This window comes from Sciurus vulgaris (assembly GCF_902686455.1).
Source record: "Sciurus vulgaris genome assembly, chromosome: 10".
NCBI classification, from domain to species: Eukaryota; Metazoa; Chordata; class Mammalia; order Rodentia; family Sciuridae; genus Sciurus; species Sciurus vulgaris.
The window spans coordinates 135,565,432-135,588,256 of NC_136470.1; the positions used below are offsets into that span (position 1 = coordinate 135,565,432).

Here is a 22,825-nt window from a genome sequence, read left to right on the forward strand (position 1 = left end):
TTCTGGGGTGGTGACATGTCCTAAGCTGGAGCTTGAGGCCACCTGAGCAACTCCTACCAAAACACGCCATCAGGGAGCCAGTGGGCTGCTGGGCTCACCGGGGAGACAGTGTGGGCAGCCAGGCGCTCTGACTCAGGTCACTCTGGTCACACGTGGCCATGTGCATTAAATCCAATGGTGAATCCATCACAATAAATTCCAGCTTCTCGTGACTGGGCTCATCTCAAGAGCTCAGCAGTCACCGGTGCTGGTGGGCCTGACACGGGACAGCACACAGAGAACAGACTGTGTGGCCCATGGAGGACAGGGTTCCAAGTTCCAGCTCCGACTGCTGGGCCGATCACTCTGTGGGCCTCTAAACCACGTCCCCAGCTCTGGCTCCGAGGGCCACTGGCTGAGGTCTGACTCAGAGAAGGCTCACCTCTCCTCTGCTTCTCTCCACCACTGTACAGTCCTGGGACATCAAGGGCACACTCTGAACGCTCATGCTTGGTGAGGACGCCTGTCTATGCAGAGGGTGGCATAACCCAGGAGCGCTCGTGTGTGTGACGAGCCAGAGGGAACAGCTGCTACAGATTGCTCCCAGTGATGCTGATTCACCTTGCTTGCTGAGCACAACACCCCTGAGCCTGGGAAGTGACCTAAGGATGCAAAGGGAAGTGAGATGCCCTCTGTCTCAGTGGCCACTTGCCACTGTACTGCTGGGAACCCTAATTAAAGCAAAGCACCTTCTGAGCACGTAGGGCTGGCCCTGGAGATTGTGGGCCCAAGAGAAAGCACAGCATCTTCATCGAACACAAACTACCTTCAGCAGCCAGTGAGTCTATTTCTTAACCCGTACAGCAGTCAGAGACCCAGACCCCGTGTTCTCACCGTCGGAAAACTGCAGAGAGAGCTGAACATCCGAACAAGAGATCAGGGGCGACCTGACTTGAGGACCACGTCACCAAGCTGTGGGCCAATGCTGACCAGGGCTAAGAGTGGCCACGCTTCAGGCAGCAGCTACCTGCTGTACCTATGTCTGTCTGTGCAGTTCACTTGGCCACCCAAGCTAGACACTGGGGAGGCCCAGGTATTCTGCTTAGCTTAGTTGCACCCGAGTGCTGGCAGCCTGGACAGGACATTAAGCACACTCTCCTTCCACTCTCTCTGGATCCCACCAAACAAATCAAGTGTGGAGAATACAAATGTCACCCGAGAGCCCATCACTAAGTGACACATCATGGCTAACATTTTGGTATTTCCTCCAACTTTTTATCTTATATGCTCATTTTTCCCACTTTAAAAAGTTGAGAGCACATTGTTTATTGTATTCGGAGGATATCCCTGAGACCACTTCACGTTCTTTAAAAACAGTCCTTAAGGATGGCCCATCTCTCTCCATCTGATGTGTTTCCTCCACAGTCAGTGATTTGGGCTGTGGAATGAACAACAGCTCAGAAGCGAGTGGCTGGTCCCTGCCACAGTCCCTGCCACATGCCTGGTAGCTTCATGGGGACAAGCCCTGGAAGTGACTTGCCAGGTTAGCTGTGTGTGAGCTCATGAGGGGCTGCTGGCCACGAGCAGGTGCCCATGGAGCACGTGGATGATGCTGCTGCGCCTGCCCCAACAGGCACAGGGAGGTGAGCTCTTTACTTCACGTTCCTTGATTCGTCACTGACAGGGAATTCCAGATTTTACCTCCTGCGCTTCTTTCCTCTGAGTCACTTACTCCTGGCTTTGCTTATTTTTCCACAAGGCCTGAAAGTTTAAAGTCTTTTGTATTAAGGGTGCTTGTTCTCTGAGTTTGGCCTGTCAGTGTTCCGTGGTCGCAGTGACACCTTGCCTCCTGTGTGATGTCACGGATGCCTTGTGCTCGGAAGGCGCCCTGGTCTGGTTATCAGACCTCACTGCACTGGAGGGTTAAGGAGGACCAGGAGCATGAGGAGCTGCAGCAGTAGCAGCTTTGTGACTCAACCCACAACTTCTGCTTTGAAGTCGTGGAGTCTGAGGGAGGCGAAGGGTAGCATTCCACTGGGCAGAAGGGGCAGAGCTCAAGTCCACACTTTCAGGTGCCACCTCTCTCTGCTCTTCCACATCAAAGAGGAAGGTGTTCAGGCTGAGGAGGTGGTGCACACCACACTGGAGAGGTAAGTGAGACCCAAGAGGCCACTCCTCCCTGGACATGATGCTTCCTCAGAGGCGGACAGAGGACCAGACTGCTAAGCAAACACCACAGGCTAAACATGGCCACGCACGTGACACCAGCTGTCCCCAAGCACCGCTGCCTGCTCTTTCTTTTGGAACAAATGAGATCCCTAATGTTCCAGGTAACTATGATTCAGTTCAATAGAAAAGTGCAGGTTTAAGATTCAACAGGTGGAACCTAATCTCTCAGCTGCCCACATGCATTTGTGCATGGCACGTGTATGTGTGTGCTCGTATGCAGTACATATGTGTGCAAGTACGTGTGTGCACGTGTGCAGGTGCATGCATATGTGTGTATGTGTGGTACGTGGGTGCAAGTGTGTGTGGATTCAAAACCCATTGCTCTCTAGAGAATTACACCTGCGGGGTGGTTCTGTCGCCCGCTCCAAAGCCCATAGGTGCTCTGGGGAGGCACAGCTGGCCTCAGGGAAAGGGAGATGCTGACTCTAAACAACAGTCCAGATGCACTCAGGGCAAGCACAGCCACGTCCACTCCTAAAACAGTCTTTGGAAATAGCCACATAAGACAGAAGTGAAGCACCTAGATTGACAGGTCACCAGAGAGCCAAAGGGCACCCGAGGAATGGCAGTTCCTCACCACAAGGCAGAAATGCCATGCAGGACCCAGAGGAGAGCTAGACTGCTTGGAAAGGGGCCCTCATCCCACCTGCATTCTGATCTGCCATCCTCCCTGCTGCCACCTGAGCCAAGCAAAAAGCTTAGGGTGACCCTGGAGGGCGCCCACGAGCTGGAGCTCAGGACAGGCCACGGGATAGTGACGCAGCCTTCCCAGGGCACCCCCTTCGCTGCAGCCGCCCAAACCTGGTAAGAACACAGGGGTGTTCGTAAAGAAATAAAGGCAAAACGCTTGCTTGGGTAGACGCTCCCCAGCTCCAATCCAATGCGTCCCCGAGTCCTTTCCCACGCTGTCTTCGGGACACAGCATGTGCCTATCCTTAACCACCAGCACTATCCTCTGTCCCTCCCAGGCCCCTCGGATCTGCACTGAAACCAACAAATGGAGGAACGGTCATTTTCTGTACTTCCAAAGCGTATTTGAGACACCTGCTTTGGGGGGTCACCTGTGGGTCCTCTAGGTTCTCAGGAACCACTGGGAACTGAAATCCTGGGTCCTACCTAAAGCCACCTGGTGCTCAGGACACAGGTCACAGCTCTCGCTCTTGAGCCCTGCACGTAAGAGGCAGCCGGAAGAGGGCTGCTGCGCCCCGAGGAAGGGCTCCTAAGCTGCGGGGGTGGGCACAGGAGGACCAGGGAGACCCAGAGCTGCCGTGGGATGCATCTGGAGCAGGGGTGGTCCAGGCAGGCCGGGAGAGGCAGGTCCTCCCTGATCTCCTGGTCCAGCCTCCCCTCCCAGTCCATCTGCTCCTTTGGCTGCCCGCTCACCATGGGAACTGACACCCTCCTTCCTATTGGATGTACCCGTTTCACGAAGCTGCCTTAGCACTCGATGCCCTGCGAGTCCCCTTGCCCGCACTTTGCTGCCTGGCTACGTTGTCCCCCAGTTCAGTGGCTTCAGGGGGCATATGAGCATGTCACCAGGGTGCAGACTTTGGCTCAGAGGCAGGGGCATGAGTAACACATGTTTATACAGAACCTCCCCAGGACCTCAGGTATGCACCGTCACAGACAGACAGACTTGACCCTCCACAGATCTGGGCATCTATCTGCAGGGCATCCTGGAACTAAGATCCCTGGATGCCACCCCTGGCAGAAGGGACACTGTCATTGAGAAAGAGCTAAGGACAGCAGGCTGCACTGGCCCAGGAGCCGACAAATATACCAGTCCCCCGTGGCCTGGAAAGGGCCTTGGTGGCTGGGACACCTGCACACAGGTGAAGGGGGCACACACACCCAGGCCCTCTCCACCGCCCATTTTCTAACCCACAGTTCTCAAACTTGACTGCACACCAATCATCAGAGGGCTCGTGAAATACAGGCATTCCGTTTGAGAAGGGCCAGGCTGGGCCGAGCACGCATTTCTTACACACTCCCCGGCGCTGCCTATGCAGCTGTTCAGGCACAGAGTGGGTTTCTCTTTGCTGAGCATGTGTCTGCTCTGCCTGGTGTTTGGCCTTGGAGCTGGGTGGAGCTCATCTGCCCAGGCCTTGTGGGATGTCTGTTTTGAAGCAATTGTTGATCCCCTGGCTCCAGCACAATCTACTGCCTGGTGACACGTGCATCATCACCATTAGCAGCACCCATGGGGGAGGCAGCGGGTGCTCTGGAGCTCTGCGGAAAATCGCTCCTCCCTTAGCCCCACGAGCACACCTGTCTCTTCCCTGGCCCAGGAGACGGCCTTGCTCCAGCCATCGCAGGTGGCATCCCGGAGCGGCGAGTTTGCGGCTTTCAAACATCAGGAGAACAGAAGTCAGTGTTCACACGGCAGATTTTACTTTCTTCCCAGTGGGAAAGCAAAGAGAAACTCAAAGATACCGATGGCGCTGCTTTCTCACCGAGATCAAGCACGGGCTCACCATGAAATTAAACGATGAAAACGGCGTTGTGTGAGGACATGGCGTGTGCGTGTCTGAATGTCAAGTGCACAGACACTTGCAGCAGGCAGGTCTCTCAGGTTGCTGCCTCCCACTCCATCCCAGGGGGTGCCTTTCCGCCATCAGTGGAAAGGAGAGTTCAAAGCCTCAGCACCTTCCCCTTGTGTCCCTGTGCCCGAGTCCGGGCTCGGTCCTCTCGTTCTGTGTTTGTTACACTTTCCATTCTAGACACACGCACCGGGGGCTCCAGAAAGGGCATGACACAAGGTCCCTGGAACAACGCTGAGATCCCCGACGTCTGCACCCTCTCGCCCACCTCCCCACAGCTGTCGGCCTGGGCTGGCCGTGGTGCTCAGCCTTCAGGGGCCACTAGCTCAGGGCCAGTGCTCCAGCCCAGGAGGGCCACCCAGGGTCAGGCCTCGGGCTCACTGCTCCACCTGGGAAGGTCCTCTGCACTCCTTCCCCATGCCGTGAGGGGGTGACACAAGCAGAAGGGAGGCTGTGTGCCTCCAGCACTGGCCTCACCTGGAAGCACTGGAGCAAGGTCTTGGAAACACCAGGCTGACACTCAGTAGCCACTGGGCACGGGAGCTTCAGTGAAGGTGAAGGAATGCAGAGCACACCCCTGGGGTGACCCCTGCTCTGGACATCGAGTCCTGAAGGGGCGTTGAAAACAGGCCTCTTCCTGTCCTGTGAGCAGCGTGCCCCAACAGAAACAGCTGGGAGCAGCCTCGGCCCACCTCTGGCTCCTGAGCCATGGTCTGAGGTGGCCAAGATACCAGGGGCAGTGCTATCTGCAGCTCTATTTTTACCAGGTGTCACTTTTGAAGCCTCTAAGCCCATGGCAGACACTGGTGTCACTGCCAGAAACACAAGAGCCCAGACACTGACCACGTGCTGGGCCACAGGGATATGGGTGTTCTCAACCTCCCACCTCTGGACGCACTTAGGATCTGGGAGAGCCGGACAGACACCTGACAGGAGGCAGGGTGGCTGGGTACGGAGCTGGGACAGCTCAGGTGACCCCAGACACTGGTGCAAGTCACGAAAACCCGCTGAGTCTGCTTTTTCAGAAAGGGACAGTGATGTCTGGCTGTCAGCTGCTCTAATGGCTAAATGAAATACTAGACAGAGAGCACCTGGCACGGAAAGGAAAGGTCCTCAGAGGGAGCCAGGGCTACGTGAAGAGGGAGGATGTGCAGAGAGGAGGGCAGGATGGATGGCCAGAAGTGACCACAGGGGCTGTCAGGGGCCAGCGGGAGGGACGGAGGCTGAGGGGGTGCCAAGGTGCAGCCTGGCCTGCGGGTGTAGTAAACCCGTCAGAGCACGTACTCCAAAATGTGAATTCCATCTCAGCTGAAACAATAAGCCACACAGGTACCTAAGAACAGGAGGGCTGGACGCCTGAAGAAACTGGCTAAGGAGGACGCAGACAGGGCCAGGAGAGGCTGGCAGGATCAGGGGTGCGAGCTGTGCATGGACGACATGGACAGACTTAAGTCCGGTTACCCGGACCAATCCAACCCATCCCTGACACTGGCTTGCTGGGGTGCAGGGGGTGAGATGGCCCTGACCTTTACACCGAAAATGCAGGCCAGGCCTCTGCTGCCCAGGAGAGGAGGCTGCCTGGGCAGGAGGCACCCTCCTAGCTGCCTAGGGCCCCCGGGTGCCGCACCTTCAATGGGTCCCTGGACGGGGAGGCTGGGGCTGATGGAGCAAATGCCGCTCCTCCTCCGGGACTGTGTGGGGAGGGTGGCACTGGGCAGGAAGGCAGCTGGTGCTCTGCTCCCATTCGCTGCAGTGTATTGCAAGCAGTCACTGCCGTTCACCTTTTTAAAAAAACATGAGGCGCAGCTGCGCTTCACTTTAAATATTGTTCCTTCCAGCCTTTTAGTTTTTTCACGGGGTCCTCCCCTGTCTTTCACTGTAATTGGATGTATGACACTGGAGACAGCACCCCTGAGGAGCAAGGCAGGCAGCAGGCTTGCCAGGCCAGGCTGCACGCCCTCCTGCTCTGAGAATGGAGGCCCGGGACGGGTGGAGGCCAGCCTTCTGCCACACGCTGAACTACATGTCCCGTCTTCTCTTTCTCTCCTTTCATGAAACTGGCATGTCCCCCACCCAGGAGGCCTGGGCTGCACACTCGAGGTGCATGCTGACCCTGAGCTCTCCCGGGCAGCCAGCTCAGGGCGGTGTGTGCCTGAAGCTGGGCCCACCTGCACCATCACCTCCTGGAGGGAAGGCCCAGCCTCCTGGGCTCCAGGCACTTCAGGGAGACTCTTGGTAAAGGACAATGGCCTGAAGCATGAGGGAGGGAACCTCGGGGCCAGGTATGGTTCTCTACCAGGGAACAGGGCAGCAAGGGGCCCCACACGCCTCTCAGACGTGCCAAGGCCTGCATCTTCCCTCCTAAGCACTAGGAACCGACTTCCACTGCAGGGACCAGAGGTCCTTCATGAAACCTCTTTCTTGCAAGCAGGACCTTCCCCGAGGAAAAGGGATGCGGAGCCTCATCTTTTCCTTCCTCTGCTTGTTGGAATCTAATTTTAGTCATCAGAGAGTGACCTTCCCCTGAAGGCTGTTTGTCTGACTTTCAAACAAAGCTGCAAAATAATCCCCACATGCGTGGTATTTATTAGTGAAACCCCTTCAGGGAATTCTGAGGTGCCTGGCAGGGAGCGGCCTCAGAGTGGGGTGACGGCACACAGGGCATGGAAGAGGAAAGCCAGGAACCGCCGCTGTTCACAAATCCTCGATTCACACCCATGTTGTGTGTTTACAGCGGAGAGCAAGCGTAACCTCTGAAAGCACGCATGTCAGAGGCATGGACTCACACATCCTATTGACGGGTGCACGGTCACCAGCCTGCAGATCCTGGCTTTATGGAATTTCATTTTATATTCTACTTAGACCACTAAAGAGCAAAGACACTGGAGGAAAAACTTGGGAAAGGAAGATTCCAATCAGGGAAAGTGATTTGTGCACCAGGTAACTCTTCCCTAATCTTCACATTTTTCTCTAAGAAGCCCAAGCTGCCCTGTTCCCTAGAAGCTCTTGATGAAATCACCCATGGTGTTTTCTCCAAGCACAAAGGAGCCTTCTTGTAACCAGAATGTGCATGAACTCTGAAGCGCTTGCCTGTGGAGAGCAGCGGAAGGCGGAAATGACAGAGCAGCCCTGGAGTCCAGGGTGGGACTCTGCAGCCTGCAGACCCTCCACATGCCCACAAGCTTCCCCTGGTGTCTGTGCCCATCAGGCACCCTTGCAGCAGAGCCATAGGTATCCTGCTGCCCTGCTAGGTAGGCTTCCCCATGCAACTGTGCTTGTCTGTGGCTCCGGCTGGCTGGCTCTGGCTGTGGCCACCATGGCTCTCCCACCGCAGGCCTGTGGCTTCTCCCCAGTCTAAGGGGGATGCTACTGCAGTGCTGGGGACCATCCTGAAGGGTCAGCAGCGGACCATCTTTTATATCTTCTCAGGGAGACCGCCCTGTGCTTTCCTGAGGAACAGGCTCACAAAGGAAGCCCAGCCAGCTCTCCGGGACTGAGAACAGAGGAAGCAGAGAACTTCCACCTGCTCCAAGGGTAAGCGATCTGACCCGCCGAGCACCCAAGTGTCCTCTGCCTGCCACTTCCGGGGCAGGGGACAGCTGAGCAGGGCTGGGGCATCAGGGCTCTGCAGACAGAGCACCCACACCCCCTCCTTTCCTGGAGATCACAGGTGATGGCCGTGCACAGGGCAGCAGGGCAGGCCACCCACACCTCCCCCATGTGGGAGTCCCCGCCCCAGAAGGCACATGCTGCCGTCCCTACTCTGAGATGAAGCACACACATTAAGGAGCCTGACACACACGCTCACACGCGAGACAGCTGCTCCCGGGCTTGATGTCACTGTGCGCAGGGGCCTATGGTGACAGAAGTGTCTTCCCATCTCACTCCAGGAGAACAACTAATGACATTTTCAGTCAAATTAAAAATTCAGCAGTGAGTTCTACTGTGCTATCAGGCTACAATGAACTGACACTTGCCTAGGAGAGAAGAAATCATCATTTCTTGGTCCCTGAGGGCAGGGCCCCAATTCTTCACCTTATGCTGCACTGGACTTTGGTAAACCCTAAGAGGGAAGGACACGGGGCACATTTGGCCCTTGTGGACAGAAAGCATATACTTGCAGTTTGACTTCATGACCTCACCCATGTAACTAAAGCTATTTTTAGTTGAGCCTGTTATTACTAGACAATTACCATCTACAACATTCCTAAAATACATTTACCAACTTTCAAAAGACAAGCAACGAATGAACAGATCTTGTATCAATTTTTACCAAACCCCAAACTTTTTGTCTAGAAAACTATATATTTTTCATTATTAAAAATATCAAACTTAGGCCAGCCATTCCAGTAATTATTTAAGTGAAATGTCAATATGTGTCAAAATTTAAAAAAAAAAAAAAAATCCACTGCCTTACACAAAAGACCCGCCTAGCACTGAAATGCACGATAGGATTTTTCCAAGTCCACAATACAGGCATGTGTATTTTGGTCCCTGCTAGAATATCTTAATGACAGAAGCTGGGGAAGCAGAAGGAAGCGCTCTCTTGGCTTAATGCGTTTGAAGGTGTTTGGGTCTGTGCATTTAGTGTTCCTGGCTATATTGTGGCAACGGCTTGAGAGTGGAATTTGGCCACTTCTCAAGGGCGCTCCTTCCCCCAGTTAGAAAAATGGTCTGATTGTTTACCAACAAAAGCGCTCTCCCTTACCTCCTTGTAACTCCCCTCCACGTCCAGAGGGCATGCTTGGCTGATGACGTCATCCGTCCCATCACCGTCCAGATCCATCCTTAACTCCTCAGGACCTCGCTTAGGAACAGCCTCCCACCAATCCCCACAGGCTCGAGTGCCACTTGCCAGGCCCCTGGCGACTGCTCATGCTGGCACGGAGCACGGCGGCCAGCGTCTCTGCCGGCTGTCCTGTCCTTGCCCCTCGGTCCCACAGACACGCCCCGCCGGCCCTGGCTCTGTCCTGCCTCTGCACAGGGCAGCTGCGGGCTAGGGCTCCCTGCTCCTGACACGGCTCTGTCTTCCCACCATCTGCTGTCACCTTCCCCGAGTGTCCCTGCCGAGCCCCTTCCGCAGCACCTTTCCAGTTCCCAAGAAAGGAAGAGGGCCACTCCGCGCCCAGGCGGGGCGGCTGGTGTGACCCAGAGCTCTGGGAGGCAAGCTGGAGCTCGCACTCCTGCTCCGAATGGGGTGGACTGCGGGATAAAAATAGACGCACAAACTCCCAGCTGCTCAGACTTCCCTGGTGAGTGGGAAGCCGGGTGTCCCACAGCAAAACGGCATTGACGGCCAGAGGCTCACCAGGGAGACAGGGTCTGCTCTTTTTTCCTCCCCCGATAACTCAACTATCTTAAATCATCAGATGTAAAAGTTTCATTTTCTGGTAGATGCCCCAGCACAAAACTGAAATTGATTCCAGCACAGAGAAGGACCCCTCTGTCCCAGGAGCAGCGCTTTGTTCTCCAACACAGGCCAGAGAAAAAGCCCCCTCGACCTTCCTTCACACTTCAGCCACTGGCGGCCCTTCCCACAAAAGCAACAGCTCTTTTCTGGGGCTCTCCTTACCCCTTTCCCAGGGCTTCTGTTTTGTTTGTGGCTTCACAGACCGAAAGGAAGAAGGGCCCACAGCTGGAGGATGTTTGCACCCAAGAAGCAGACAAACAAGTGCGCTCACACACACACGCACACACACACACTGCCATCCATCACTGCGGCCACAAACTAAAAATAACACCCCTTCCCTGCTTTCGAAAGAAGTCTGCAGGAGAAACAGGCCAGGGGAGAATTCAGGAGGCTCCACTTAGTGACACCCCGACATGCTCACAGAGAAAGCAGCGAGAGCGTAGGCAACCACTTTTCCAAACTGGAGGCTCTGCTTGCTGCTCTCTGCTTCTGCTGGAGATGGAATGCGGGGCTTGGAGCGTGTTAGGCAAGGGCTCTGCCTCGGACACCGCGCCAGCCCCTGAGCAGCTGCAACTCCCAAGGACAGAGTTCTGAGAGTCTGGTCCCATGGGGTCACCTTCCCTGGTCTCTGCATCTCTCCAGAAGTTTTCTGAGTTTCAGCCTGTGGAAGACTCCCCGCACAGGCGCGCCTCCGTTTCCACAGTTCATGGTAGCTCCGCTTTACACGACAGACACTCTTCTCTGCAGCCCTGATCCAAACCTAACCTCCTTTCCTGTCCCCCGGTTCCCTTCAGACAGGACAATGGGCAAGCACAGCTCGCTGGAGTCCCTTGTCTGTCATCTGAGGCCAGAGCAAAATGCCTTTCCTCTATGTGCTGGATGTGACACCTCGACCGTGCAGAAACATGGATGTTCCTCTGGGCGCTAAGGTTACGTCTCCAGGTGGCAGAAGGACGGAGTCACACCTGGCAAAGGTCAGTCCATCAGAGAGGGCAGCGTGGGGTGAGCACTCGCCCTGCTGGCCGCAGGTGGTGTGGAGCAGTGTTCTCCACCAGTGTCCATGGAGAGGGTGCCCCTCATTCTGTCACTTGTTCATGATGTGCCTTGTGTCCTGTTCTGTCCTAGCACCTGGAGCATTTGAAGTGCTGGCTCAGGGGCAGGTGCTGGCACTGTTGGGGTGGCCCTGCCAGCTCCAGAGGCAAAGCGCGGCCTGAGCTCTCGCTGGGCTCTAACAGCAGCCTGGATCCTTGGGGCGCAGCAGCAGCGCCCGCAAGAAGCCCCACTCAGTCCACCAGTTTTCGAACATCCACTCAGTGCGTGAGGCAGGGCTCACAGCGTTTAGGCAAGGCCTGTGTCTTCAGAAGCCCTGCCTGCTATAAACCGGGTGGGCAGAAGGAAATCTGTGTTCTGAGGAGCAATCTGACCAGGTGAGAGGGCAGGCCTTCCGCAGGAGGTGGCTCTGGGTTTGGAAGCGGCAGGACCCTGAATTGGTGGCAGCAGGTGGAGGCTTCCTGGCAGAGGCATCCAGCCAAGAATGGAACCTGCAACCGAGGCACCGAAGCCAGGGCTACAGAGCCCAGACCTCAGTGAGGCCAGAGGCCAAGCAGAGGGACCTGGAGTTGACCCTAAGAACACACAAGCACTCAGGCTTTCTGAGTGTAGCCTCATGACCAGGTGTGTGTGTGAGCAGTGGGGTCTGCACTTCCAGAGGAGGGAAGGCTGAGTCGTCCCCGCCCAGTCTCTGGGAACGTGAGGGGCGCCCATTCCCAGGGAGCTGCTTAGGCAGGACCGGGTGGGGCGTGCCCTGGTTTCCATGTCTGTGCTCCTCCCCACACACAACTGCTGGAGACGGGAAATGTGCTTGGGAGCTTTGAAGCAAAAGGGACCTACTGACCCAGACTTGTGCATACAAGTTAATGATACCTCCGAGCTGTCCGTCAGGGGTCATTGAGAGGAATCTGGCCTTTCCAAGGCTGCCAGGCCCTGAGGCTGTGGGCAAGGCTCTTCGCTAAGAGTCTGGAGAGCAGAGGCTGACGGCTCTCTCTTCTAATAGGGCTATAGCCAAAATGCCGGCACGCACCTAACACCTCTTGCTGAGGTGGCTCTGTGAGGGAGAGGCTGCAGGGACAACTCAAGGTGAGAGCCTTCACCGACAGCAGAATCACAAACCGACACCCCCGTGGGCATGGGGTCAGAGCGCCTGGGTCCACGCATGTGCACACAGGACCCTCCAGCACTTGGCAGCAGCAAAACCCCCCGTCCAACACGGCCATTTCTTGGAAGAGTAACGCACACGGATCGACTGTATTTCCACAAACGGGCAAGAAGCGACTGGGCAATGGTGGCACAGGGCTGGAGGGTGCTCCGAGCCCCGGATGTGCTCAGGAGGCCCAGCGGGAACCAGGAGCTTGTCATTCCTAACTGCCCGGCTTGCACAGAAAGGTGCTCTGCCAGGGGACCTGCCAACCCTCATTCCAGGATGATACAGAGGAGAAAACTAACAAGAAAAGGGGGTACTGCCCCCACCCCGCCCAGGAAACAGCACAGCTGATGGTGGGGGAGGCAGGGCGGCCTCAAGGTCAGGTGAGAAACCTGAGCCCTAGGCCTCCCTCCTGGCCAGTGTTATTACACAGGCAGGCACACCCGCCCTCACCCTCCATGACACAAGCCCTGGAGAAGCAAGAGAACAAAGAAGACCCCTGCCCTCGGGAAGCTTGCACAGAGCCAGGGAGAGGGAATCAGGCAGGCAAGCAAAATACGCTCCAGGATGGGCGATGGTAAGTGGTGAGTGAGAGAGGGCTGCGCTGGCCCGGTGGGGCCGAAGTTCACAGAGCAAGTCCAGAGGCCTCCCCAAGGAGTGGCACTGGAGTCAGGCCTGAAGATCGGGGTGGGCGGCCAGCAGAACGCAGGACAGTCAGCTGAATGGTGAACACGCTTCAGCACAAGTACTTGCCAGCCCTGTGGGGATCTGCTGCATTTGGTGGCCCTATATGGGCATAGCAGGCAGAAGGCCCAGGGAGGGCAGGGCTGACCCCGCAGGCCAGCGAGCTGCACAGGTGCCTGGGGACAGGCCCTGCAGCCCTGGAAGGTCTGGGCTTGGACTCCAAGTAGGAAAACTTTTGAAAAATTATGCCGTGTGGAACATGATCTGACTTAGGTCTTAAAGGCTTATTCTGGGTATTTGGTTGAAAACAGATTAGGGAGCTGGGGCAAGGCAGGGCAGGGGGCTGCTCGGGGGCAATGGCAGTAGTAAGGTCCCACCTCTGTACATATGTGCCAAAATGTGCATGTAAGTTGCGGGAGAATGCACTCCGAAGCTCCATTCAGGGCCCCTCCATCAAAGATTTCTCCAGAAATCCTAGTATGCATCACTTATGGAAGGAAGGGAATCAGTTCTCCAAATAGATTTTATTAACTTACAAAAAATGCCATGCTAAGGAATTTGCCTTAAGCCCTGCATTAACATGTTTAAAAAATAAATGAGCCCTCATCCCAAAAGGGGAAGTTTCTGACAAATCTCAAGCTGTCCCTATCACCAGAAAACCAAGACCAGATGGAGCTGAGGACTAGGGAATACACCTTTGCTGATCCAGAAGCATGGGCCAGCGGGGCTCCAGACCTGGGGCTTCTGGCTGGATGGGGACTTGGCTTCAAGGTTGTGTTTCTGCTTTTTCAGAGCAGGGTATCACGGAGGGCCTTTCAAAAGCACACACACCCGGCCATCTGCTGCAAACCTATGGTGACAGTCTATTCCCTACCATCACCTCCCCAGACCACTCAACTCTCCTACAGAAACCAGCAATAAAGACTTCAAAGAACCAACACACCACGTCATTGCCACATACTTCAGGTCATATAAAAAACAAAACCAATGTGTCTTCCTTTGTTAGAAGCAGCAGGCTAACATAACCCTCTCCAGATGACATTGATGACCCTTGACCAATGCTTCACCCTATAAAAACAATAATTTCACTTTCAGCTTAATGAAAAGATACAGGGAATAATCTCATATTAGCTTGGCCTGTGAAACATAAATTGTATCCCTTCTCTGAAAACACAGAAGAAAAGATACTTTAGTTGTTACAGCAGTTTAATAGCCAGCAATGGCGGACACACATCCATAGACAAGGCTCTATGTGGGAGACTGGCCTCCCACCCTCCAGGGCTAGACTATGTCTGTGTGGTTTGGGGGCTGTTTTCTCAGAATCTCTGTCCCCTTGGCATGGAAAAGAATTTCTGCAAACCACAAATCTTGAGTTCCTAGGTGTCTTATAAAACAAAGACACTATAAAACAAGCCAATAATTATAATTATTCCAATTATTAGGCAGAGAAAGAGTATGTAAGTATATTTCACAGGCATGCTTTGCTTAGGAACCCAGTCTTCAGCCTGGCCAGTGTGCTACTTGCCAGCATCAGTTTACTGCTGTGAAATCTGACCTCATGAGAAACACCTGCCTGTCTCAGGTGACCCACCTCACACAGGGAAGAGGCCGTGCTGGGTTAGGCACTGGTCTCTAGAGCTTCTGAACTTGATCAGCTGAGGCACACCAGCACTGACTCCCCAGGACCTGGCCCCATCTCCTGTGGCTGCAAAGGGCTGTTCCTCTGAGAACACCCTCTCTGTTTACAGCAAGCTGCCTACACAGTCCACCTAGCAGGAGGCAGAACCCTAGACTGATCCTTGGAAACTGTCTAGGTGTTTCATTCATAACTTCAGACAGCGAATCAGCAGAAAAGAGGGATGTGCATTAAAATTATTCTACGTGGAGTTTTAATGCACACTGCACCCTGATTCCCACTAGCCATTTAGGCCAATGCACTGGTAAAAATAAGTTTGTAAAGACACAAACAACCCAAACGCCAAGGGCTTGCTGGCTGATTTTTTAAAAATTTCTAAGATCATCGACGATGACTTTCTATTGGTGTAATTTTCTTAGAGAAAATTCTACACATTGAAGGAGAAATTCACATCCTACCTAATGAGCAAAATCACATTCTTCAATGTTATCGATGTGAAATTCGAACCCGATTTCCCTCTAAATCCCCTTAAATGCAATCGCAGCTCAAAGCGGTCCCTTATTTGCACAGACAGAACGTGCGCAGCACCGACACCTCGGAGGATGGATTCACTGTGCTTTGCAGGCCAAAGAAGCAGAGCTTTCTGCCCATCACTCCCCGGAAACCCCCACTGCGATTTGGATGCTGCCCGCGATGGAGGCCCAGACAGCGGAGGATGGCCAGCCCAGAATTCGGGCAGAGGCACCTGCTGCGCGGGAGGCGGGAGGAGGCCTCTGCAGAGGCCCAGGCCTCGGCTGAGGCTCGCGCTCACCTGGTACGCGCAGCTCTCCTGATGGACCATCTCGGCGCATCCTAGGGCGCAGACCCACAGCAGCGCGGCGCGGCGAGGCTGCGGGCAGGCGCGGGGCAGCGCGGGCAGCGCCCGGGAAGATGGATGCTGCCGCTGAGCAACCTGCGCAGCCGCCCAGTGCGGGCGGGGCCGGCGGGAGGGCGGGCGCAGCTCCGCGCCACCAGCCAATGGCACCGCGGCACGGAGGGCCGCCGGGCCGCGCGACCTGCGGGTGCCGGCGAAGGCGGTGACCGAGTGGGCAGGCCAGGCCGCGCCGAAAGCCAGGCCGCGGGAGGGGCGGCGGCCGATGATGCGTGGGGCGCTGGGGCCTGCGAGCCCGCCCGCTGCCGCCCTCCAGGACCGGAGAGCTGGAACTTTCAACAGGCTGAGGACCTGAGGACCGGGGAGGGTGCTTTCCGTGCTGGGCTTGGGAAATATTGGTCAACTTTGCAACTAAAGGGAGGGGCTTCGCTCTTTGTAAAACACTATTTCGTGACGTCTTAGAGACATTTATTTTTTATTTTTCTGCATTTAAGGCAAATAGAAATAAGTGGGATAATTCCTATATTTTTTGAGGGAGAACTTTTTAAAAATATTAGTATAATTTATTCATTCCATGCGAGTGTCTGTTAAAAAGCTTCTTAACCTATGTATTCTCAAGTTGACTCTAACATAGACACTCGGGACGCAGCAGCACGGCCCGGAAGGCCACCACCCCACCCGAGATGCGCCACGGAGACAGCTCTGGACTTGCAGACCACAATAAAGGAATACCGGGGGGCCATCTGTGTGTCTGGGAAAAACCCCAGGGTCAATTTCTGAGTGACTTCAAGGACCCTGTTAGGCCTTTAGGAAATGCAAATTCCTCACCATAACCTAATGACCGAAAATTAAGGGGCGAAAACATTTCCTTATCCACATTCCTCAGTCGCCACTGGCAGCTCATATAATTTCCCTAAGCACGTAAGTGACACTCAAAAAAAAAAAAAAAAAAGTGACTGAATTTAAGTCACCAAATTAAGCAAATTGGAAGGACTATTATTTTAAGGCGCTTTAATATCCTTCCATCTCCTCAAAAGTTCTTCCTCGCACCAATAACCAGCCTCCATTATGCTACGGATAGGGAAGACGACCCAGGTTTGCCTGGAACACAAAGCCAGCATGTTAGGTTCTCACATGGCGCACTCTCCTGAGGAATTCTGAGTTAGTTAGGGAGGTTTAGCAGCGGATTTTTAATTTAATAACAACTACTCTGTTTCTTGGAAAGAGGCAAAACTCCATTTTTATAAATACTTTTAATTTTTGTTATTTGAGGCTCAAATGGGAGAAAAGCTCGCTCCACTAATCCCATTCCACTATTGTTTGTATTACACACTCATCTGGGCCTTCCCAGTGGGAGTGGGAGAGGTGGCAGCAACACAGATCCAGGGAAAGCAGACCTGCCGAAGCTCCAGCCTCCTCCCAGGGAGCTAGAGAGAGAGGCAGGCCCGTACCAGGTGCAGGACCAAGTGACAGCTTGGTGTGTGAAGCAGAGCCAGGGCAGGCGCTGCGCCTTCGCCCTGCTGCAGGAAAGAGGACAGAAACATCCCAGGGAGAGAGACAACACCCCCCCCCCCCAGCACCATCCTGCCACTGGGCCTTCCACACGGCAAAGACACTCTCCCCCGTGCAGATCTTGGCTACTCAAGCAACAATGACAAAGATGTTGGGCCCTGGGTGTAGCGAGGGAGGTGGCCAAAGGGAAGGAGTCTGGAGACAGGACAGGTGGGCTGACCACCAGGCTCCTTCTGGGGACAGCCCTGCCTTCAAAGGTCCGGCACTTCACCCGCCAGCTCCTCCGGATCTGGGAACCTCTGAGCTCAGCAGCATGCTCCCAAGTGAAGGCCGCTTGCTGGTCTCTGCTCTCTCCTGGAAACATGAAGGGGCTGGATCTATTACATAAGCTCCCGGAGACATTTATCATGTGTGATTAAAAAAGTCCACACATGATCCTGATCTTCACAGTTGCTACTCCATAAATAGGGTTGGTGACTCAGAGTGGCTCTGGGGAGGGTGGATTTCTGACAACTACATCCAAATCCTGTCGAAAAACCTCCCGAGAGATACAAACAAGTCAGCAAAAGGAGCAGAGGAAGCAGGCGTCTCTGTACAGTCACTCACTGGAAAGGGACACTGTGTTATAATTTTAATGACAATTTGACAATTTGCTAGTGCAAAAAAAAAAAAAAAAAAAAAAACTTTAACAAACCCCAGCTGTCCCAAGAACATTTGAGCTAGAACAATTTGCCACCTGACATTAATATTTGTTGTTTTCGACTAAAACACATTGACGAACTTTCAATTTTAAGCAGTCTGCATAGCCCCAAGAGCCTTTTCTCTGGTCCTTACACTTCTCTTACCATTAAAGTACACTTTTCCTATTTAGATGGGACCTTGAGAGGCCTGAGAAAGTTGGCACCTGCCCACCACCAAGAGAACAGCATCCAACTACGGAAGACAAGCCGCAAATGTGATTTTCTGGGTTGGTGGCCAGCGAGTGGGCTCCACATCCGACAGCTCTGCCACAGCCTGCCAGGCCCCAGTGTGGCCACAGCAGGTGGGAGGACCCCAGGTCCTGAGGGTGGAGACTCAAGAGGGCAGGGCTGCCTGCAGAGCCGCCTGCCCCACCACCAGGGGAGGACCCAGGAAGCAGCCCTCCCAGCCACCCAGCCCGCCAGCCTCTGGAACCTGAGGGCGAACCTCTGCTGTCTATAAGCCACTCGGGTTCACAGCGTCTGGTGATGCAGCCTGTGCAGACATAGTCAAATGCAGAATGGGGCTCTCCAGACTTGGAGAAATAGCCCCCTTCCACAGAGCCAAGCAGGCGGCTTTGAAATCAACCTACCATAAAGTTAGGGGAGGCTGTAGTGCGCTTTTACCCAAATCCAGATTAGAGGCATGTTTTAAAGGAAGAGAGTATTTCTGCTGAGATATCCTTCCTGTTTCTACCACCAGACAAACGATTGTGTCTTTAACCCCCCATTTTTTTTTCAATTAGACAATTACTAGCAACAGAATAAAGGGGTTTTATTTGGACAGTAAATACAGGGTAAAAAACCACAGCAGAGGTCCTTCCGAGCATAGTTTCAGAAGTGAATTACTGGGGTCAGAAAGTGACCTAGAAGGGACATAGGAAGCTTCCTGGCACATGTGTTATGAGTTGATTAGTGGTATAAACCTGTCAAAACTCACTGAATAAGATATTTTAAATTTGTGGGTTTCATTATATATAAAATTTACCTTTCAAGGGTAGAAAGAGCCAGTTACCACAATCTGAACTCCCAATTAACAGTGTGCAGGCTGAAGTCTGTAGGGGACATTTGCTGGTGATTAAGCTCATCCTAAATTCATGAAATAAATAAGCGGAGCTGGTGGACAGCTGAGTGGCAGGCTGAGAGCCACAGCAGAGCGAGGCCACTGACCTCAGCGTGCAGTCCAGGGGGCACATGATGGGCACTTGCGAAACAATTTGTGCCTTAATACATCCACAAGGATATGCTGGGAAACACGATGTCCCTGACCCAGAGGACAAGATGGCGCCACCACCCTAACGCTCTGAGCTGCTCCTGAGAAGTGCGGAGAGCAGGAGAGGGTTTATGTGGCTCTACGTGGTGTTACTTTACAAAGCAGCAGGAAAAAAGAAGTAGTGGGCTATCAGGGAAGAGGGGTTCCTGGGACAGCCCCCCAAAGAAGAGAGAGCTGCAGCAGCGGCTGGAACACACATGGCGTGGCCTGATGGGGGCTCTGGCAGGGCTTCCTGCCCGGCGCATCCCCAGCGTCCCCCAGAGTCTCAGGACCCCAGGGTGGAAACGAGCTCTGGATGTGCCTGCAAGCTGCCCCTGCCCTCCCGGGTTGGGAGGGCACCGCAGGGCACAGTGGCTGCCAAGGGAGACTCGTGTCCCCAGGGTCCTGCGCTTGCTCAGGGGAGGCCCAAGAAGAGTACTGGGCCAACGAGCGAGGTGGTCGGCCCCCGGGCTGGCTTCCCTGGTGCTCTTGCTCTGTTTCCTGGGTGCTGTCCCCAATTCCTGACACATCGTGGGCCCCCAACCAACAATGGACGAAGCCACGCCCAGGGCCACCTGGCTTCTCCAGCCATGCTTCCCTGTCCTGCTGACCACAGGGCTACTCCTGGCTCCTGGGCTGACGGGGGGATGAAGTGGGGGCCCTCTGAGGCAGCTCACGGGTTCTCAGCAAGAGACAGAGGGTTTCTCCCTGTCCTGATTACAGGCAACGGCCACCACCCAAGGAATACAGAGGCCTGCAGGAGAGAGGAGACCACACGAGAGTGGGAAGAAGACACGGACACACTCCAAGATGTGGAGGAAAGAGCTGAGGCCCCGCTGGTCAGCGCCAGGGTGAACAGGAACAAGGTGGTAAGGTCTCGAGGCCATTGTGGGATGGAACTCATGCCCTGGAAAGAAATGAGGACATCAGGAGTGTGAGCCGGGCTGACGGAAGCGAAGGTCTTCTGCACAGGAAGGACCATGGAACCTGCAGAAGTGGACAGGTTGAGGGAGGAACGAGACAGCAGCAAGCCTGTCATTTGGGGCATGACCCCATCCCGCCTCCCCTGGCAAAGGCCCACACCACAGTCCCCACCTGGAACTGAGGTTGCTACGCTGCACACATTGAGATGAGGAGAGAACCCCAGCTCCCAGGGGCCCACAGGATGACTGCCTGGGTCTGCAGGGGGAAGAATCAGGCAGAGAAACACTGGTCCAATGCTGTCGGCTTTGAAGACGGGGAGAGGCTGCAGCCCAGGGAGGTGGGTTGCCCGTAGAGGGCGGAAAAGGCCAGGAAAGGGGTCTCCGTGGAGCCCCCTAAAGAATGTAGCCCAGGGAGACGCATGTCCAACTCCTGACTTTCAGAACTGCACAGCCATAAACTCGTGTTGAGTTCAACACGGGGCGGTCTGTTGCTGCCTAAATAGAACGCCAGCGTGGGTGGAGGCCACGGGCTGGGGACAGAGGGTGCAGAGGAAGCTGGAACTAGCACCCAGGGTCGGAGGGTGGGGCCTGGCGGAAGGCATGCTTCCATGGCTGTAGCAAGTGGAGGAGGCACACCAGAGCCAGGGCTGACTGTGCGGGAGTGCAAAGACCGGAGGGACCAACTTCAGAAGTGCACGCGGGGGAGGAAGCCCAGTGCGTGTGCTCAGAGGAGAGTGACTGAGCAGGGAGCACCTCACTGAGGGTGGGCCTGAGTGTGGCAGAAGCGGAGAGGCTACTGATGGGATGGTGTCCCTGGGAGACCCAAAGGCAAGGTAGGCAGCAGGGACAGAGCCTGCCGGGGGCGGGAAGGTGAGGATGGTGGACAGAAAATGACCACAAGGGCCGGTGTTGGAAGAGGTGGTCCAGGACCAGCCAGCAATGCTCACGATGCCTTGGAGCCGAAGATGCAGTGAGCCATGTCACAGAGAACGTGTGGTGCAATTGGGGACACGGAGCACACACCACGGCCAGCCTGGTCTGGGTCCTTGAAGGAGCTACTGGAAGGTAGGGCCGCCAGGCAGAGAGGCTGAGAGGGGGACCAGACAGGCCAGGAGGGTGCGGGGGAAGCCTTTCCATGAGATTCCTAAAATGTGCCAGGTATGGGTCAGGAGGAGGCAAGGGCTTACCCAACATAGCAGGAGAGCGTCAGAGGTGCTAGATTTAGAGAATGAGCAAGCAGAAGACAAGGCCAGAATCGTGGGCAGCTCAGCCTGGTGAAGTTAGTACCCTGGTGTCAGGCAGACGTCCACGTGTGTGCTAAGCAGAGGAAGGGATGCAAGCGCCAAGAAGCACGTGCGTGGGCCACACTCTGCTGACTCCGCGCTGGCCCTAGCCTCTGCCAAAGGCAAACCCAATCCCAGCTCTGTCAGGCAAGGCAGTGTACTCGCCATCTCTGACAGAGCTGGCGTGTGCCCCTGGAGACGCTTCTGCTTCACAGGGACCATTTCTCAACTGCACCCCCAGGTCATGACCACATCTGCAGTGAAGGTGGAGGCACAGGCTGGACGCATGCCCATAGGGACAACATGGTCCCCCCAGCCTAACCACAGCTCGTAAGTGCTTCAGCCCCTCCCATCCCACCTGGCTTCTGCTGTGTGCTTTAGGCAGACTTAATGAATGGTGCGATCTGACTTTGGGGACAGAATGCAGGGCAGAGGGTGGCAGGTGCTACTGCCTCGTTTCCACACTACAGACCTGGGCAGGAAGCCCCAAAAGAAGCTGGTACCCTAAGGCCAGGACAGGAAGCCAGGGAAAGGTAAGAACCAGCAGCTCGTATTCCCTCTCCTTGTATTTATGAATAAGAAACCTACTTGTGAATTTTATAAACTACATAAAATCATTTACTCAGAAGCTTGACTACTCATTACATTTATGTTTTATTACCTCAGGTAATAAATTTAAAAGTTTCCTAAGAAAATTATTAGTATGGTGTCACTTTTTTTTTAAGTATTCGAATCTGCTTTTAAAATGTAACCTCTATGCAAAATAATCAAAAATGTATTTATCAGGATAAAATTGTTCCTATTTCAAATTTACATTTACCTATTGTATCTCTTAATGACAATACAAGGCTTTTGTTATACACACGTATTTGGAAATGGAATTTAGAGGTGTCAGTACAGTCTTACTCCAATTGTAATTTGGGGTTTATTTCAGTATTTGGTTGGGTTGTGCCTTATCAAAAGAACCCTGTTTCATGCAGATAGGTCGCTGCAGATGGCCCTGTTCTTAGCGGGTGCAGCCGTCGGGGTGTCTTTGTTACACACATCCAGAGGTTGGAAAGCAAAGTAGTAAGAACTCTATTTCCAACTGATCTGCTGCCAACATGCAGCAAAGGCTCACGTCTCCCTACGCACAAGAGGAGGAGAGAGTGCCCGTACTCCCAGCAGTGCCCGTCACAAGCAAGATACCTTCCCCTGAGCGCTGACCGCTGCTGGGCTGGATGAGAGGTGGGGCCAGCGGAGTCCAGGCAGCTGGGATCCCCTCTCCTGCCTGCATGTGCACCAGCCTGCAGCTTTCTGGACAGCAGGGACAGGGCTGCACCTCAGTCGGGCCAATGATAGCGTCAATATTGTGAGGCTTGAAAGGTCACCTGGCAGGAAGAATTAAGTATGCAGCTCTTAAAAAAGGAGGTGGAGAGAACGACTTCACATGGCCGATAAGGAACGAAGTCACTCCGTGACAAGGGGAATGTCACGTTCTTCTTATACAGCCTCATGGGCCGGCTTTTCTCCCGTGGACAATCTCGCGTGGGGATGTATTCTGAATTACATTTGTGTTTTAGAACTCTA

At 54.4% G+C, this 22,825-nt stretch overlaps 1 protein-coding gene across 8 annotated transcripts in view; it reads right to left on the minus strand.

Moving 5' to 3' along the window:
* Nucleotides 1–22,825, minus strand: part of LOC306638059 (schwannomin-interacting protein 1) — a 595,209-nt gene that overhangs the window by 25,244 nt on the left and 547,140 nt on the right. The window contains exon 1 of one of the 8 annotated variants that reach the window (XM_079101157.1): nucleotides 15,490–15,942. The exons of 6 other annotated variants lie outside the window; for them this stretch is intronic. In XM_079101157.1, the coding sequence (XP_078957283.1) occupies nucleotides 15,490–15,519 (30 nt within the window). In that variant the 5' untranslated portion in view covers nucleotides 15,520–15,942. Of the gene's footprint in view, nucleotides 1–9,456; nucleotides 9,706–15,489; nucleotides 15,943–22,825 lie in introns of those variants that run through there. One more of the 8 variants, XM_079101156.1, reaches the window with a different exon arrangement.